Consider the following 17,290-nt stretch of genomic DNA (forward strand, 5'->3'; position numbering starts at 1 on the left):
TTGAACTGCAAATGTACACAAGAGGCAGGTGTTTGATGTGCTTGAATATCAGCAATGAAATAAGTGTCTACTCATCACCTCTCCATTACTGCATCTGGTGACAGACACACGCAATGCCAACTTGTGGAAAAAAAACTGTTTGAAATAAAAACACTGCACACTTTTGCATAACGAGCCTAACATTCTTTGCATCGATCTATTCCTGCAGGGTATCCAGGAGCTGATTATAAATAAAAAATAACCTTTTACTTTACATCATTAGGCCATGTTAATTCTTCATCATGCATATGGACACCTCAAACATCATAAGACACCCCCATTCTCACTCAGTTAACATCTGCTACTTTCCAAAGAGCAAACAAGGCACATGATGAATGAAAGATGTCAACGCCCCTGGTATGCGATTCGAAAACAAGTGCCGATTCCAAACTCCCCCGGTGAGTCAGGAGGCAAACAGGCAGCTTTTGTAAATGGAAAATTCACGATAGGCCCATGTTTTGATCCTTACCATGAATGGGTTAATCTAAGTTTATGTTCATGTTCAATTGGCCCAGTGTATCTACAATAGTGAAGATGTGGAGATGCCGGCGTTGGACTGGGGTGGGCACAGTAAGAAGTCCAATAGGTTTATTTGGAATCATGAGCTTTCAGAGCGCTGCTCCTTCATTATTCACCAGGTGAAGGAGCAGCACTCCGAAAACTCATGATTCCAAATAAACCTGTTGGACTTCTTACTGTAATCAAAGATTAGCCCAATTTTGTGAGATTTGGGGCGTTTTCTGAAACACAGGCTCAACACAGATGTTGGATGAGGCCAGGGCTGGGCTTCAAGACTATCCACCAGGGAATGGTGGTGCTATTGGGGCAGGACTTGAGGAACTGTCATGGAGCAAGGCACATTTGAGCGACTGGCAAGATGGGAACACAGCCAGCATCTGTTTTAGAGGCTGAGCCAGGAACCTAACACATTTGTAGAGTGGAATCTTCATGCACAATTCCCAATGCCAGAATAGAAAGTGGGCTCTCTTGCTTTTTACCGGTTTCCATGTGGTTCCAATTAAAATGTAAAGTGCCGGTGGCGTGCATGGGAGGTACGTGCGACCATGTGGCCGGGGGCAGGGGGGGGGGGGGTGGAAAGCAGTTCGGTGGTGAAACCCCGCCATAGGCTGACAATGCTGCAGGCACAGGCGGGTTCCTGGGCAGACAGGGAAGCTCTGCATCACGGCCGCAACTTTCCTGTCCAACGCTATTGCAATTAACTCACTGTCGACGGCACAATTTTTCAAATTTAAATTTCAAGTGTAAATATTTCACATTACATTGGTCTAACTTTATTCGTGTGTGCGTCATCATTTTGTGTTGAGACGAGCTTCGTTAGAGAGCTCAGTGGACTGCCACGCCTCAGTTTGCATTCATTGATGCTGATCTACAACAGGGCTGTTGTCGATGTTTTCTTTATTGTGGAAGGAACAATGTTGTGTTTATTTGTTCATTCTTTATTGACTGTTCATGTTAGCATCCAGTGTTGTACTCTATGGGATATGGCTGAACCTACTGGCTCAACTGACCTTCCCTTCCATGTATTGTAAAGGACATTGTCCAAGATTATTTCCATCGGAATAATTAAAAAGGTGTAGTGAACTCAATACCCTGGAAGGACTCTGCCAGCCAACATCCTGAGAGAGACCGGCATGTGGACAGTATTGACACCATCCTCATTTTCTTCCCTTGACTGACTGTTCCCACCACAGCTGCCACGTTAGGACCTTTCCCACTGCACTCCCCATCCCCAGACCCCGCGCTCCCTTGGATCCGTTTTCCACACCGCCATGCCTTTGTCCTCACTCCATGCGACCACCCCTCATCATTTCCACCCACCCCCAACGAACTGCCCTTGCAGGTGCCAAGCCTCCACACAAGCAGCCATCTTCCTGCTCACCTCCCTTTTATGGTCAGAGTTCAACCAGATAGACACCGACCTCAGACACAAATGTACAAAGCCAATGTTGTGTCACCTTGAAAACAACATGAACTGGGCGCCACAAGTTTCTTGTGAGCCACTGACTTTATCATGAAGGTCGGAGGATATTACAAAAAATGTTAATATCATGCGGCACGGCGGCACAGTGGTTAGCACTGCTGCCTCACAGCGCCAGGGACCCGGGTTCGATTCCCAGCTTGGGTGACTGTGTAGAGTTTGCATGTTCTCCCTGTGTCTGTGTGGGTTTCCTCCGGGTGCTCTGGTTTCCTCCCACTGTCCAAAGATGTGCGGGTCAGGTTGATTGGCCATGCCAAATTGCCCCTTAGTGTCAGGGGGATTAGCAGAGTAAATATTGAGATTACGGGGATAGGGCCTGGGTGGGATTGTTGCAGACCCGATGGGCCGAATGCCTCCTTTGGACTGTAGGGATTCTATAATTCTATGAATGAGTATTCACAGCATGCAACTGTATTCCAAGCAGGAACTTTCAATGGGACAATCTGAGGCCTGATAAGGCTCCGAGTTAATCTCTAAATTCGAACTCACCATCGGGAAAGCAAAATTTCAGCTGCCCATTAATTGAGTCACTCCATCCGCCATGTTTCCCACTCTTATAGGCTGCGTAATATCAACACCCCTCATTGACCAAATCCAGAGGCCAAAGATGGGTCCAAAAGCTGAGGGAAATGGACAGAGTTCTTCAAAGGCTGCCCTCAAATTATACGACTTCACCACTTTAATACAAGTTATCATGAGCCCACTTCCCAGAAACAGTCACCCAAATGCGATTTACCACCCATGGAAAATAAAGTCATTGAAATTGGAGATGGGTTTATTCAACTTTATTATGAACCTAAGATAATAGACAAGTCCAGTTAGATCTTGATATAGATTTAGATATATATATATATATTTATCTATGCCTTTTATATATATATATGCTTTGTATGTACTTTGAAACAAGCAAAAGCTAAATAATGATCGATAATTTAGTACTGTATTGATATGAGGAGTACTGCTCGACATTCAAGGGCAGATGTTGGAATAGACTGTACTGTACTGAGCAGATTCAGTAAGTGGCAATCACCTCAAGATTACTGTATAATGAAGGATACTTTTTGTAAAGGGGACCTCAAATTTGCCTCCATAATATACTTCACACCAATCTTCTAGTTTGTGTTGTCCACATAACCAGTAGAGAGGCTGGGGTTAGGATGTGAATGAAGAGCCCATTTCTTTCCTCAATTAGACCTAAAGAGATTTGTGGTTCTGCTGTTTCAAGTCCGCCTGGTATTGTACATATTCCAAATAACTTGCACATTGCTGAAGAATTCACTTGAAAAACAAACGTCAGCAATCCTCTCTCATCTCCCCTCACTTCTACAGCCTTTACTGTGGCCTAATGTTAGTTTAGCTATTTTCAACCACGCCCCGCCCCCCCTCCCCCTCGCCCCCACACCCCCAGCTCCCACCTACCATTTGGACTATGGGAGGAAACCGGAGCACCCAGAGGAAAACCTCCTTTGTATGTGCACTGTATAATGTATTTCTGAGACATACAGAATTGCAAGCTCCAAACGTTTTGTCAGTTTTGGGTGGCATGGTGGCACAGTGGTCAGCACTGCTGCCTCACAGATATCCACCCCATCTGACGAAGGAGCTGTGCTCCGAAAGCTTATGGTATTTGCTACCAAATAAACCTGTTGGACTTTAACCTGGTGTTGTGAGACTTCTTACTGTGCCTCACAGCACCAGGGACCTGGGTTTGATTCCTGCCTCAGGTGGCTGTGTGTGGAGTTTGCACATTCACCCTGTGTCTGCGTGGGTTTCCTCCCAGAGCCCAAAGGTGTGCGCGTTCGGTGGATTTGCCATGCTAAATTGACCCTTAGTGTCAGGGGGACTAGCAGGGTAAATGCATGGGCCTGGGTGGGATTGTTGCTGGTGCAGGCTTGATGGGCTGAATGGCCTCCTTCTGCACTGTAGGGATTCTATGACTCCAATGCCCCACTGGACTATTGAGCCGTGCATAGTGGAATTGATCAATGGCTCCAGTCAGCAATAACAGTTGCAATAACAGCGACACTGTTATGATTGGCTTCAGTTTGTACACACTACAAACTGGATTACCAGTGTCCCCAGCCCTGAGATGTGCTTTCCAGCTGAGGATGTGATTTGCTATTGGCCGCCGACAGGATCTCCCGGTCCTGTCAATATCTATGGCGTTTTACATGGCTCAACCGGGGAACCCGCCGCACGGGGATGGGGGGTGCGCTAACCTTCAGTGGGACCGCAAGATCCCTCCGGCTGGAAGGGCCAGAAAATCCTGCTCCTGGTGGCTGCCGAATGACACAGCTTAGAGAGTGACCCAAGTTAATCCCTTTCTTGCATCATGTGCATTTTGATCACATTTGCATGGGAGCCTGAAGCGGGTTCGATCCTGGCGAAATTAATCCAAATGTTCAACAGCATCACTTACTGCACTTACATCCATCAAGTAGCCCCAATCACAAAGTTCTCAACCTGTCTGTCATGTTAAACCCAGCCCCCATCTGCTCTCTCAAGTGGATGCACAACACTGCTTCAAAGGAGTGCAGCACGGGGCACAGTCTTAGGATAAAGGGACAATCATTTAGGGCAGAGGCGAGGTGAAAATACTTCACTTAAAAGGGTTGTGAATCTTTTAAATTCTCCCTTCCAAAGGGTTCTGGATGCTCCATCATTGGACACATTTATGGCTGGGTTTGGCAGATTCTTGGTCTCTCGGGGAATTGAGGGATACGGGGAATGGACAGGAAAATGGAGATCAAGTCCCAAGAACAGCCAGATCACATTGAATGACAAAGCAGGCTCGAAGGGGCCGGATGGTCTATTCCTGCTCCTATTTCTTATGTCCGTATGTTCTTGTGTGTTATCCCCGGTGTCCTGGGCAATATTTATCGCTCAACCCACATCATTAAAAACAGATTAACCCGTGAGTATCAGGTGGCCATGCTCCCTACATTACATCAATGACCAAACTTCAAAAGGACCTCACTGGCTGTGAAGCACTTTGTGACATCCGGCTGGGAGGTTGTGACTGATGCGAAGACAAACTATATCTTTCTCTTTCCTGACATTAGCCCGTCACCCCTCCTGAAAATGTTGACTCTCAGAGAGAGAATGGTTCCACATTCCGATCGCTATTAGCACCATTCTCAGTCTTTATCATCACCGTTTATATTTGCTTTGTCTTTTTGTCTATGCCTTTTCTATCAATTACTATCCCCCCCAAACCCACCCCCCCTCCACCCTCATAGAATCCCAACAGTGCAGAAGAAGTCCATTCAGCCCATCGAGCCTGCACCAACAACAATCCCACCCAGGCCCTAACCCCGGATCTGCTAATCTCCCTGACACCAATTTATCATGGCCAATCAATCTAACCCGCACATCTTTGGAGTGTGGGAGGAAACTTGTATAAATCTTGTCCTATTTTCCTTGTCTTCAGCTCATTATGAAGGGTCATCCTTACTCAAAACTTTGGCTCTATTCTCTCTCTACAGATGCTGCCAGGCCTGCTGAGATTTTCCAGCATTTTCTGTTTTTTTTCCGATTCCAGCATCCGCAGTATTTTGCCTTTATCTTATGGTTCCACAGGTGTTGGCCACTCTCCTACGCCTCACCCAAACAACAACGCAAGCACAAGTAGTGTCGACAGATAACCTGACTACAGGTGCCATCGCAGTGGACCTCGACCTTAGTCCCTTCAAGTATTAACACATACGCATCCACAGCAAGATTCTCTGGCTACAGATCAGGATTGAGGCATTTTTGCATGATGCCTTGGGATATTTTATGGGGCGCTGTGAGGGACACTTCACTCCTTATAATATTCACAGACCGGTCAGTAGAGACTTCGATAAGGGTAGTAGATAGAGCGCATTCAGGATTTGCCCAGCAGTGTGGCACATACAATATAGGGATTTGCCTGTCTGTGGCACTTTTGGAGATTAAGGCTGGGAGTATTTTGAGGGAACCTGTGTACGATTACTGCAAGGGCGAAGTCCCAAAGACAGAAGGGAATACTGTCTCCTTGAATTTATTTTGTTGAAGTTCAAACAGATTGAAATGCAGGGATTAAGATTCTTTGAAGTTTGTCAGTTTACAGAACACAGTTGAATTGGGGCTGCACTTTAATTGAATCTGAATGTTACCAAGCTCTGTATAATAGACAATCAACATGGTTTTAATTCAGATCCATTCTCCCACTCTCTACATGATTTGCATACAAATTCCTGGCCCTTTTGGGCACTCAGCATTTATTCAGGTTAGAAATGTGAAGATTACATTAGGCAGGACACTTTTATTTTTTGACAGCCATTCTATCTTACTTCATCAGTGACATGTCATTTTCTAGCGATAATATTCAATGTTCTTAAAAGACATTTTCTATGCACAGAACTGCAATTCTATTGGATAAAACATTTGTAAACTTGGTGGGGCATGAGTTCCTCAGGCAGTTAGAATCATAGAATCCTACAGTGCAGAAGGAGGCAATTCGGCCCATCGAGTCTACACCGACCACAATCCACATAACGCCATGCATTTACCCTAGTTAGTCCCCCTAACACGAAGGGGCAATTTAGCATGGCCAATCCACCGAGCCTGCACGTCTTTGGACTGTGGGAGGAAACCAGAGAACGTGCAGATTCCGTACAGACAGTGATCAAAGCTGGGAATCAAACCCGGGTCCCTGACGCTGTGAGGCAGCAGTGCTAACCACTGTGCACCGTGCTGCCCAGTTTTCCCAGGTTTCAAGCAACAGTTCCTGTGAGTTGGGAATAATAAAATTGTGAAGTAAAAATGCCATCACTTTGGAAAGTGGCCTGGCAAAAATACAAGATGGCTTTGTTAATCGAGTCTCACTCCACACTGTGGGGGGTGGAGGGGGCACTCTTCTTACCAACAGGCCCGGCCTACATAGATCAGCTGCCTTGTGAGATTGTGAGGTTCCTCACAAACCTGAGATTACCCAGCACTTGGTGAATCCCTGCGCCAGGGTTTCTCTGGTTTAAGAGTTGTGTAGAAAAAGTGCAATGGGCAAAAAAACAGAAGGATAGAAACGAAACAGGAGAGCTGAAGTGTTGAATACATAGATGTCTCAGGCCCTTGCCCTGAGGCCATCCTTACATACACTGTTGTGGACAGCAATCTTTAGGACTAGAATTCACCATATACATGGCACACCATTTCTTCAAATGAAAATGGCAGAAAGAACATCTTAACCTTCCAACAGAGCAATATTCTGAAACACACATCCTAGTTTCAAGGATTCATTCCTGGAGGCATCATGTGATGATATGGTGCTATTAATATATTTCATGTTTAAGAGGGGGACTGTTTTAAGGTGCAGTGTTTTGTTACAGCAGTCAGTTTGTTTGGTAGGAATACAGTAGATGCTGGAAAGCAAGGTAATTACTCATTTTAGCCATGCAAGTGTTTATTTAGCAGGCGATTTAAAGGAGTTTTCATTTACCAAAGAAGAGGACCCTTGGGGTGTTTTCTTGATTAAAGTAATGGAAAGGTGAGTTAGGTGTAAAGGATCATACGGTCATGTGATATTAGAAATGAGGGGAGCTAGGTTAGTGAATAGAAAAGAATCATAGAATTCCTACAATGCTGAAGGAGGCCATTCGGCCCACCAAGTCTGCATCGACTCTTCGACAGAACATCTTACCCAGGCCCTAACCCCTGTCTAACCCCTGTCACCCCAAGTATTTACCCCACTAATCCCCTAACCTACACAGCCTGGACACTAAGGGGCAATTTACCATGGATAATCCACTTAACCGGCATATCTTTGGGAGGAAACCGCAACACCTGGAGGAAACCCACACAGACACAGGGAGGACATGCAGACTCCACACAGACAGTGACCTGAGGCCAGAATTGAACCTGGGCCTCTGGTGCTGTTTGGCAACAGTACTAACCCACTGTGTCACCATGCCGCCCCATGTGGCTGGGAATAACAGCTTTCGGAGTTCAGTTGCTGGAGAGGGCTGCTTAAAGATAGAAGCCTACACGCAGCTCTCTCTCTCTCTTCAAAATCTCCCTGGAAGCTCCAAAGCTGTTAACCCAAGTCAAAGCAAGTATGCTTGGGTTTGCTAACTATTTTTTAAAGAGGGGTTCAAGTCTATAAGAGAAATATTGCTTGATTGGAACGGAATAGTGTAAAGTTGGAGGTTAAGAGTTGTTTCTTTTCATGTTTAAAGAGAGTTCAACTGTTAAGCATCAAACAGTTTCATTTTGTTAACGTTAACCTTAAACTGTGTTATGAATAAAGCTTATTTTGATAAAACAAGCTCCAATTTGTTAGTGGAATTGCTCCTAGAGTGAAGCATCCTTTCCTCATATTTATTCTAAAATTAAAGAATTGGGGTCTAGTCTCTGGCTTCTTCATATACTCTGGAGTTCTGGACTGGCATCCTAACAATCATAACATGATCTCTCACCTTTAGCTGCCCCATTGAATCAAAGAGCCTTTTATCCCCAGCTTCTATATCTTCTATAATGGATAAAGATATTAAAAACGACATTATTTATCATCAATCTCCGATCTCTGGAGATTCCAGACCAGTACTGGAGGCTTGACAATTCTAGGATCTCAGTCAATCTATAAACAGCATCCAGTTAGTAAGCTGCTGGGTTAGGATTTTAAACTGGAGCGTAAACCGTTGCTAATCCATTATTTGTTTAGTTTCAAGATCCAGGGGAATTTCAGCGCAGGAGGTTTACGAAGGTCGGGCCTGAAGAATCAGGCTTCACCCAGTATTTCCCTGCCTTACCTTGCCCAGGACAGTGAGACAGGGTTTGGGGTCCAGCTCTGGTTGCTCCAGCTTCACCACTCCCACCCATCCGTACTCGTACAGGTCCTCCTCATCATTGTTGTTGCATAGTCCCAACGGGTGCATCTGAAAGAATCAAAATCAACAAGAGGTTAATTGCTGCAAGATTCCATCCACTTCATTTTTCCAGAATTAGTTTCATTAATTTATCTCAAGCATTATGGACAGACCGAACAACAGCACTGAGTGGTTTAACCAGATTCCACAGCATTCTGAACGCAAGTTCCTACTGAACCAGTACTCTGTCCCCATCCTATTGTACAATATAAGTATCACAGAATATTATTATAAGTTAGAAAGGGTCACCCATTTAAGACTGGAGGACTTTCTTCCCTCAGAGGATCGTAAATCTTGTGCATTCTCTACTCCACAGAACTATGTGAAGATTGACCCACTGAATATGTTCAAGGTTGCGATAAAGTCTTAAATTCGTGGTGTGTTATGCTTTTATACATACATGTTCTCATACATATATGCTTTGTTTAACACCAGTAAAATTCAATGCAACAGATCCCTCCCCAACTGCCACTCCCCCACCAACCCAAAATGTTATTTGTCCCATTGGGCATCACCCTTTGAACAGATTAGAGGAACGCATGGTGGTACAATGGTTAGCACCGCTGCCTCAGTGCCAGGGACCCCGGTTCGATTCCGGACTTGGGTCACAATCTGTGCGGAGTCTGCACGTTCTCCCCATGTCTGTGTGCGTTTCCTCCAGGTGCTCCGGTTTCCTCTCTCAGTCCAAAAGACGTGCTGCTTAGGTGCATTGGCTATGCTAAATTCTCCCTCAGTGTACCAGAACAGGCACCGGAGTGTGGCAACTAGGGAATTTTCACAGTAACTAAATTGCAGTGTTAAGGACAGCACAGTGGTTAGCAATGGTGCCTCACAGCGTCAGGAACCTGGGTTCAATTCTCGCCTCGGGTCACTGTCTGTGTGGAGTTTGCACATTCCCCCCCATGTCTGCGTGGGTTTCCTCCAGCTGCTCTGGTTTCCCCCCGTAGTCCAAAAATGAGCAGGTTAGGTGGATTAGCTATGCTAAATTGCCCCTTAGTGTAAGGGGGGCTAGCTAGGGTAAACGGCAGGTTATGGGGATAGGGCCTGTGTGGGATTGTGGTCAGTGCAGACTCAATGGGCCGAATAGCCTCCTTCTGCACTGTAGGGTTCTATGATGCTTTAATGTAAGCTTACTTGTGAGACTAATAAACTTTTAAAACCTTTGGAAGCTAGCCAGCAGTTATTTCCTTAATCTGAATATCATGCCTACCACTTAGCGATGCTAGTTCACTGCAGTTGGTGGTAGTAGCAGAGGCAGGGTCATTTTTCTGGTTGGTAGCATGAATAGACTTCACTTACTGCTGCCTTGCCCTGTACAGTTCTATCACAGTGCAGTGAAATCAGTGTAGATATTATGCCCAAGAGATGGAGTGTTCCTCCAGCAGAAGGGACTCTTCAGTTGTAGGCAATAAAATGAAACAAAACTTACTCCAACTTGTAAATCAAAGAAAAGGGTTTAATAAAGAGATATCATTGCTCCCAATACTTGCAACCTCACCCTGGGCCATTCCAAGCTCCTTAACAATGCCAACAGTTTCTAATTTATACTGAGTCAGTTGGTCAGCTGACCACCACATCATTTTGTCATTGGTTACATAGTTTATTGGGTCAGCTGACCCTTACAGCTTGTTATCATTGGTCACACTACGACAGATCCAACGTTATAGAATCATAGAATCCTACAGATCAGAAGGAGGCCATTTGGCCCATCGAGTCTGCACCAACCACAATCTCACCCAGGCCCTATCCCCGTAACCCCACTTACGTACTCTACAAACCCCCCTGACACAAAGGGGCAATTTAGCATGGCCAATCAACCTACCTGCACATCTTTGGAGTGTGTGGGGGAAACCCATGCAGACACAGGGAGAACATGCAAACTCCACACAGACAGTGACTCAAGGCCGGAACTGAACACGGATCCCCGGCACTGTGAGGCAGCAATGCTAACCGCTGTGCCATCATCGGTGACATTCTAACATGGAGTAGCCATAAGCAGTACCTCTTCAGAGGAAGAATTGTAGTATTGTCCATCTCCTTTGCTCTTCACTCATACCTCCAGTTAGCCCATATGTTAACCAGTTTACATTTCAAAAATGATGGTCAACTTATTCACCGCCTATAACTGAGAATGACAGACTTATAAAAGTATTTGAAAACAGGATGCACTTGGAAAACATGGATAAAGTGGAGGGGGGTTTGAAGGTGGGGGGGTGCAATATAGGGAGGACACGAAGCGATAAATATAAACTATGACAAAATTCCTATCATAGTAGCTGCTGCTTCACGGGACTAAAAATCCAGGAAACTATTTGGTCTGATGGTGCGAAAGTTTACTTTGGATCAGGTCAGAAGTAACCAAGTTCATCAGCAGCAGAGGCTGTCCAAGGTCAAATGGCAAAGGTCCTTTGATGAATTGGTCAGCAGATGTGCAGGAGGAAGACTTTCCCTCATCATCCTCCCTCCCCAAGAAAACCACTTGCTGATTAATTAATGACTAACATCCCAGGGCACACAGTTCCTCCCCTCCCCCTCCCCCACACCATCTTTTCCCAAAGGTAGCGGAGTCTAAAACTTGAGGGCGTAGGTTTAAGGTGAGAGGGGAAGAGATACAAAAGTGTCCAGAGGGGCAATTCTTTTCACACAGAGGGTGGGTGAGTGTCTGGAACAAGCTGCCAGAGGCAGTAGTAGAGGCGGGTACAATTTTGTCTTTTAAAAAGCATTTAGACAGTTACATGGGTAGGATGGGTATAGAGGGATATGGGCCAAATGCGGGCAATTGGGACTAGCTTAGGGGTTTAAAAAAAAGGGTGGCATGGCCAAGTTGGGCCGAAGGCCCTGTTTCCATGCTGTAAACCTCTATGACTACTGTTCCACGTGGCCACGTTCTTGCTGAGAGAGAGGACTGGGTGTTCAGGGTTACAAAGTGAGATGGACAGTCTGTCTGAACTTAAATGAATACCACAGAAATTCCACCCAGCTGGACAACTACATAACGTTCCCAAGGCCATTCCACATTTGAAAATCCAACCATCATTTCTCAAAAATAGATACAAGATCTCAGGACAAAACAGTTTTCCTTCCCCTCCGATCCTAAAAAGCCCTGCTTATCGCTGAGGGGCAGGATCTCACACCAGATTCTGCGCTTGGAAGCTCCTTAATTATGCACAGGTGAGTTTCCCTTGCCCGCCATCATGGCAGGTTCAAAGGTCCTAGCGCCATATTTAAATACCAGACCCACACACTCATATCACTCTCTGCAGCCCAGCTGTCTTCACCAGTCAGTGCAGGATGCCAGCAACCCAGTGGGAAAGGGTCAGCAGCCTCAGAAATCTGCTCCATGATGCAACTATCCTCCACCCAAGGCCATTGCTGATCCTTCAGAAAGAACTCTTCAGGTGTAGCAATAAAATTTTAAAAAACTTACGCCAACTTATAAATCAAAGAAAAAGATTTGATAAAGAAACTTCATTACTCCAACACTTGAGGCCTCATCCTCAGCCATTCCAAGCAATTTAACAATTCTTAACAGTTCTTATTTATACCAAGTCAGCTGATCATCACATCATTTTGTCACTGGTTACATAGTTTATTGGGTTAGCTGACCTTTACAGCTTGTTACCATTGGTCACACTACAACAGATCCAATGTTATCACCTTCTAACACCCATCACCTGCAAAGTGCCCACATCCCACTTGGACCTGTAGCCACCACATATGGAGTCTTTGTGCATCCCCTTCCAGTAAACAGTGTAGTCTTTCTTTGACCCCCTTGTTTATGAGCTTTCAATGCAGACGTCTCAAGGTCCAGCTTCCCTTCCCTTGGCCAATGGTGGGCTGCCTCCACCGCTGGAAGATACACCATGGGGAGGGTGGGAGGTGGGGAAATGGGAGGTGGGGGGGATCCTGCCCTACGCAATTTGATTGTTTTCTCTGTTACAGCTGAGCAGATATCCAAGAGGTGACCCCAAGAACCTTGGGCCTCCTCGAGCAATTGTTCTTGCAGAGAATGAGCATGGATCCAATGGGCCAAATGGCCTCCTCCTGATTCCTTCATTTTCTACATTATTGCAGCAACTACCATTCAAAAAGAAGTCGTGGCGACAAAGTGCCATGAAGGGTGCTGCATGATTGCAAGTCCTCCTTGCACTGGTGTTGAAACTAGACACAATTAACAAGAGGGCGGCACGGTGGCAGAGTGGTTAGCACTGTTGCCTCACAGCGCCAGGGACCTGGGTTCAATTCCGGCCTCGGGTCACCGTGTGGTGTTTGCACATTCTCCCCGTGCCTGCGTGGGGTTTCCTCCCACCATCCAAAGACGTGCGGGTTAGGCGGATTGGCCATGCTAAATTGACCCTCAATGTCAGGGAGGTTAGCAGGGTAAATACGTGGGGTTACAGGAATAGGGCCTGGGTGGGATTGTGGTCGGTGCAGAATTGATGGGCCGAACAGCTTCCTTCTGCAGTATAGGGATTCTATGATTCTAAGATGCAGAGTAGCAGGCGGGTGGGGAGAAATCATCTTAACACCCCACTGAATATTAAACTTCTATGAGATTCTTAATGCATCCCCTCAAGCTGTTAGTGTCGTGCCGTTGCCGAGGACAGATTTCTAATCTTCCCACCGCTTGCTAAAGATGCCGACTTTCGACTCAAAGCTCAGATAGAGGGAAAGGCGAGTCTTCACACTGAGCAGTTGAGTGTTTTATTCACAGTGACCATTCCACAGCCCAACTCTCCGCTATACTGAAGCGCTGGCGACAAGACTGCACCCCCGTTGTCTTTAAAAAAAATAATAAAACACCACATGGATACCGGGTGGAGCACAGTATAAAAAAATCACGGCCCCCTTTTTTTTGGCTGCTGTAATTATGTTTATCGTTGTGGTAAACTTGGTGGAATTTGTTGACAACACAGACGTGCACTGCAGTATATGAAAGGCCGAATGATTTTCTGATAGTTATTAAATATGGCTTATGAAGTCAGACAAAGAGGATACTGTCTATTTAACCACGGAATGTAACAATACTGCAGCCACCTCTAATAATGCCTGGCCTTGGTCACAAAGCAGGGGTTTGTGTGAGCTGGTTGGATTACAGCATTTGGTCAACAGCCTCACTTATTAAACCTGCCCTAATGGTCCCCCTCAAAAAATGTTTTGGACAACGATTCAGTTTTGATGTAGTTGCCCTGAAGCCTCAATATTTGGGAAGTCGGCCGCTCCAGTGCACATTAGTTGATCGATGTTAGAACAAACTGATGGATGATCAACACCCCCCACCCACCCTGCCCCACCCCACCTCCCCCCACCACGCACCCCCTCACCCCACCAACCCACACCACTATTTTGAGTAAGGGAATTCTCGTCGCAGTGTCCTGGTCAATATTTATCCCTCAACATCATTAAAACAGATGAAGTAGTCATTATTACAGTACAGTGCGGTTCGCAGAAGCTTGCTGTGTGCAAATTGGCAGCAACATTTGGCTCAAGTAGAGGATAAGGGCTAGTTTGGACTGGTTAGGCCGAATTGCATGTTTCTGCACCATCTCTGTGATTCTAGATTGCACTCCCAAAGTACTTAATTGGACGTAAAGGGCTTTGGAACATCCTTGAGTCATGAAAGGCACTTTATGAATGCAAGTCCTTTATTTTCGAAGTTTAAGCTTACTTATTAGTGTCACAAGTAGGCTTACATTAACACTGCAATGAAGTTATTGTGAAAATCGTCACACTCCTGTGCCTGTCGGATACACTGAGGGAGAATTTAGCATGGCCAATGCAGCTAACCTGCACATCTTTTGAACTGTGGGAGGAAACTGGAGCACCCGGAGGAAACCCATGCAGACACGGGAAGAACGTGCAAACTCCACACAGGCTCCGGGAATCGAAGCCGGATCCCTGGCGCTGTGATGCAGCAGTGCTAACCACTGTGCCACCATGCTGCCCAGCCGACGAGGCATGGAACATCCTCCTGTTTTGTAGCCATGCTTAATTACACAAATTAAGCATCTTTAAGATGTTGAATTTATGGTAACAGTATTGGGAATCTCAAATCTGATACTCGTTGTACAAAAGAATTCATTAAAACCTCAAACTGCACAACAGCCCGTCAAATCAGTTCAGGTAAGAACAGGAGAAACGATGATGGTTTTTCCAGTTGCAAATAAGCATGGTGTTTGAGCGAAACCCCAACAATGTCACAGGCTGAAGCAATCTGCTGGTTCTATTTGAGAGGAGCCATTGCTCAGTGAAAGATTCACTCCCAATCTGCCATCTCTTCATTGGCAGAATAGGAAACTGTCCCATTTTCCCCCCTCACCCCTTGTCTTACCGAGGGTGGGTGACACCTCTCGGGGTTGGGTTTTCACACCTTATGACTTTAATGAGGACCTCTTAGAATACGAGTTCCAAGATTAAGGCAGTAATGGCTTTGTTTTTTAAAAAAATCTCCGATCAAAAAACCAAATTGGCACAAAGTCCCGACAAGAGATACATTACAGATCCAAGCTGACAAGACAGGGCCCATTCTTCCTGTCTTAGAGTCAATCAGCAAGGTCGAAGCTGATAGGAGGAGGCATTACACCCCCCTCCTGGGCTTAATCAGAGCTTCATTTTAGCCAAAAGGCAGAGATGGCATTTAGAAAAATTGCTTCAAGTAATGGCTTTGTTACCCAATCAAGGAGCCCTGCCTGTGTACATGATGTGGAGTGTCAGAGTTACTGGCACTTTTATATCTGTATGAGGAAGTACTTGTAGGAGTGTTGCTGACTGATGTGCGATTAAATCACTCGGGAGGCTAGATCGTACCCGGGAAATAAAGGCTTTTATTACTAACAAGAATGGAGCACACTATATACAATACAATCCCAGACGAAAGGGTCACCAGGCAGTGCAGTGACCTTTATACTCCTCCAGGTAGGCGGAGCCAACTGGAGTGTACCACAGAACAATATCAACAGGTAGAACACCCCAACCCTAACACCAACAGTGACAACAGTAACATAACTACAAGTACCCATAGTGCTGACCATCTATGGTTCAGTACTCATAGTGGTAACCAACTATGGTTCACCACACTGACTATGTAAATAAATCCAAATTTGGTGAAGGGACACCGGCCTTGGAGGAGTTACTTCACACACCTTACCCAGGTGTCCAGTCTTCAGCTGTGAATAGAGAGACTGTGTGATTTGATTGTTTTCCCTGTGACAGTTGAGCGGAGATCCAAGAGGAAACCCCAAGAGCCTTGGGCCTACTCAGGCCTCTGTGAGCACATGTGGAACTTGGGTCAGTTGCTCTTGCAGAGAGCGAACATGGAGTACAATGGGCCGAATGGCCTCCTTCTGTGCTGTAACCATTCTATGATTCCATGAACGTTGATGAGAGGGAGGGCTTGATGGTTGCACGAAGAATGTTAATTTTAAGATAGAACCTATCACCACTTCAGAGATGTTAATATAATGGCTTGTTAAATGTGAGTTTGTCCGCTGGTCACGGTGTCAGTGAGATCACATGGACAGTGTGCACTACACAACAACCAGATCAAGGGACCCCTCCACATTCTTCACACAATGTTTCGGAAATCATGGTGACCCATTCAAATTGCCTACAATAATTGAAGTGACAAGCACTTGGATTTTAAACTGCGATGGAAACAAGCTACTTGCGTTGAAACAAAGTCTACATTGTTTTTCAAAGGAAATTCAATATATAGCAGAAAAAGGAATATTAGCCGGCCATGGGGGACAAATTGGACACCTCTTACAAAGAGCTGGCACAGGCATGATGGGCCGAACGGCCTCTATAATGCACTGAAAACCTCTATAATTCTTCTAAGGCTTCAAGCTGTCTAAAGCACTTCATTGTAATCAGTGCTTGCAAGCATGGCAGATAATTTGCAAGCCGCAAAATCGACCAAGCAGCAATGAGATAAATGACCAGATAATCTGTTTTAATAATCTTGGTTGAGGAACAGATATTGACCGGAACACTGGAAGAACCTCCCTGCTCTTCCTTTGAATAGTGCACTGAGATGGTTCATGAGGGTAAATGGGACCTTGCATTAAAACATCAGGCTAAAGGTGGCACCTCGGGCACTCCCTCAGCATTGAGCTTGAGCATCAGCGTAGCCCCGTGCCATTCAGTACATTAATCACTCACCACGTGTGGCTAAATGGGAATCCAGATCAGACTAATCGCATAACAATATCAACAAAATACTGCAGATGCTGGAAATCTGAAATAGAAATAGAAGATGCTGGAAAAACTCTGCAGGCCTGGTAGCATTAGTGGAAAAACAGAGTTAACGTTGAATCTGTATGACTTTTTCAGAGCATTCTAACTGCACTCTGATTTAGTTTAAGTTTTA

General features: G+C 45.5%; 1 protein-coding gene across 2 annotated transcripts in view; it reads right to left on the minus strand.

The window, feature by feature from the left end:
- Positions 1-17,290, minus strand: part of znrf3 (zinc and ring finger 3) — a 254,449-nt gene that overhangs the window by 118,991 nt on the left and 118,168 nt on the right. For both annotated transcript variants that reach the window (XM_078227654.1, XM_078227652.1), the window contains exon 2: positions 8,806-8,931. In XM_078227654.1, coding sequence (XP_078083780.1) covers positions 8,806-8,931 — 126 coding nt within the window. The remainder of the gene's footprint in view (positions 1-8,805; positions 8,932-17,290) is intronic.

Source organism: Mustelus asterias, chromosome 13 (genome assembly GCF_964213995.1).
Source record: "Mustelus asterias chromosome 13, sMusAst1.hap1.1, whole genome shotgun sequence".
Taxonomy (NCBI): Eukaryota; Metazoa; Chordata; class Chondrichthyes; order Carcharhiniformes; family Triakidae; genus Mustelus; species Mustelus asterias.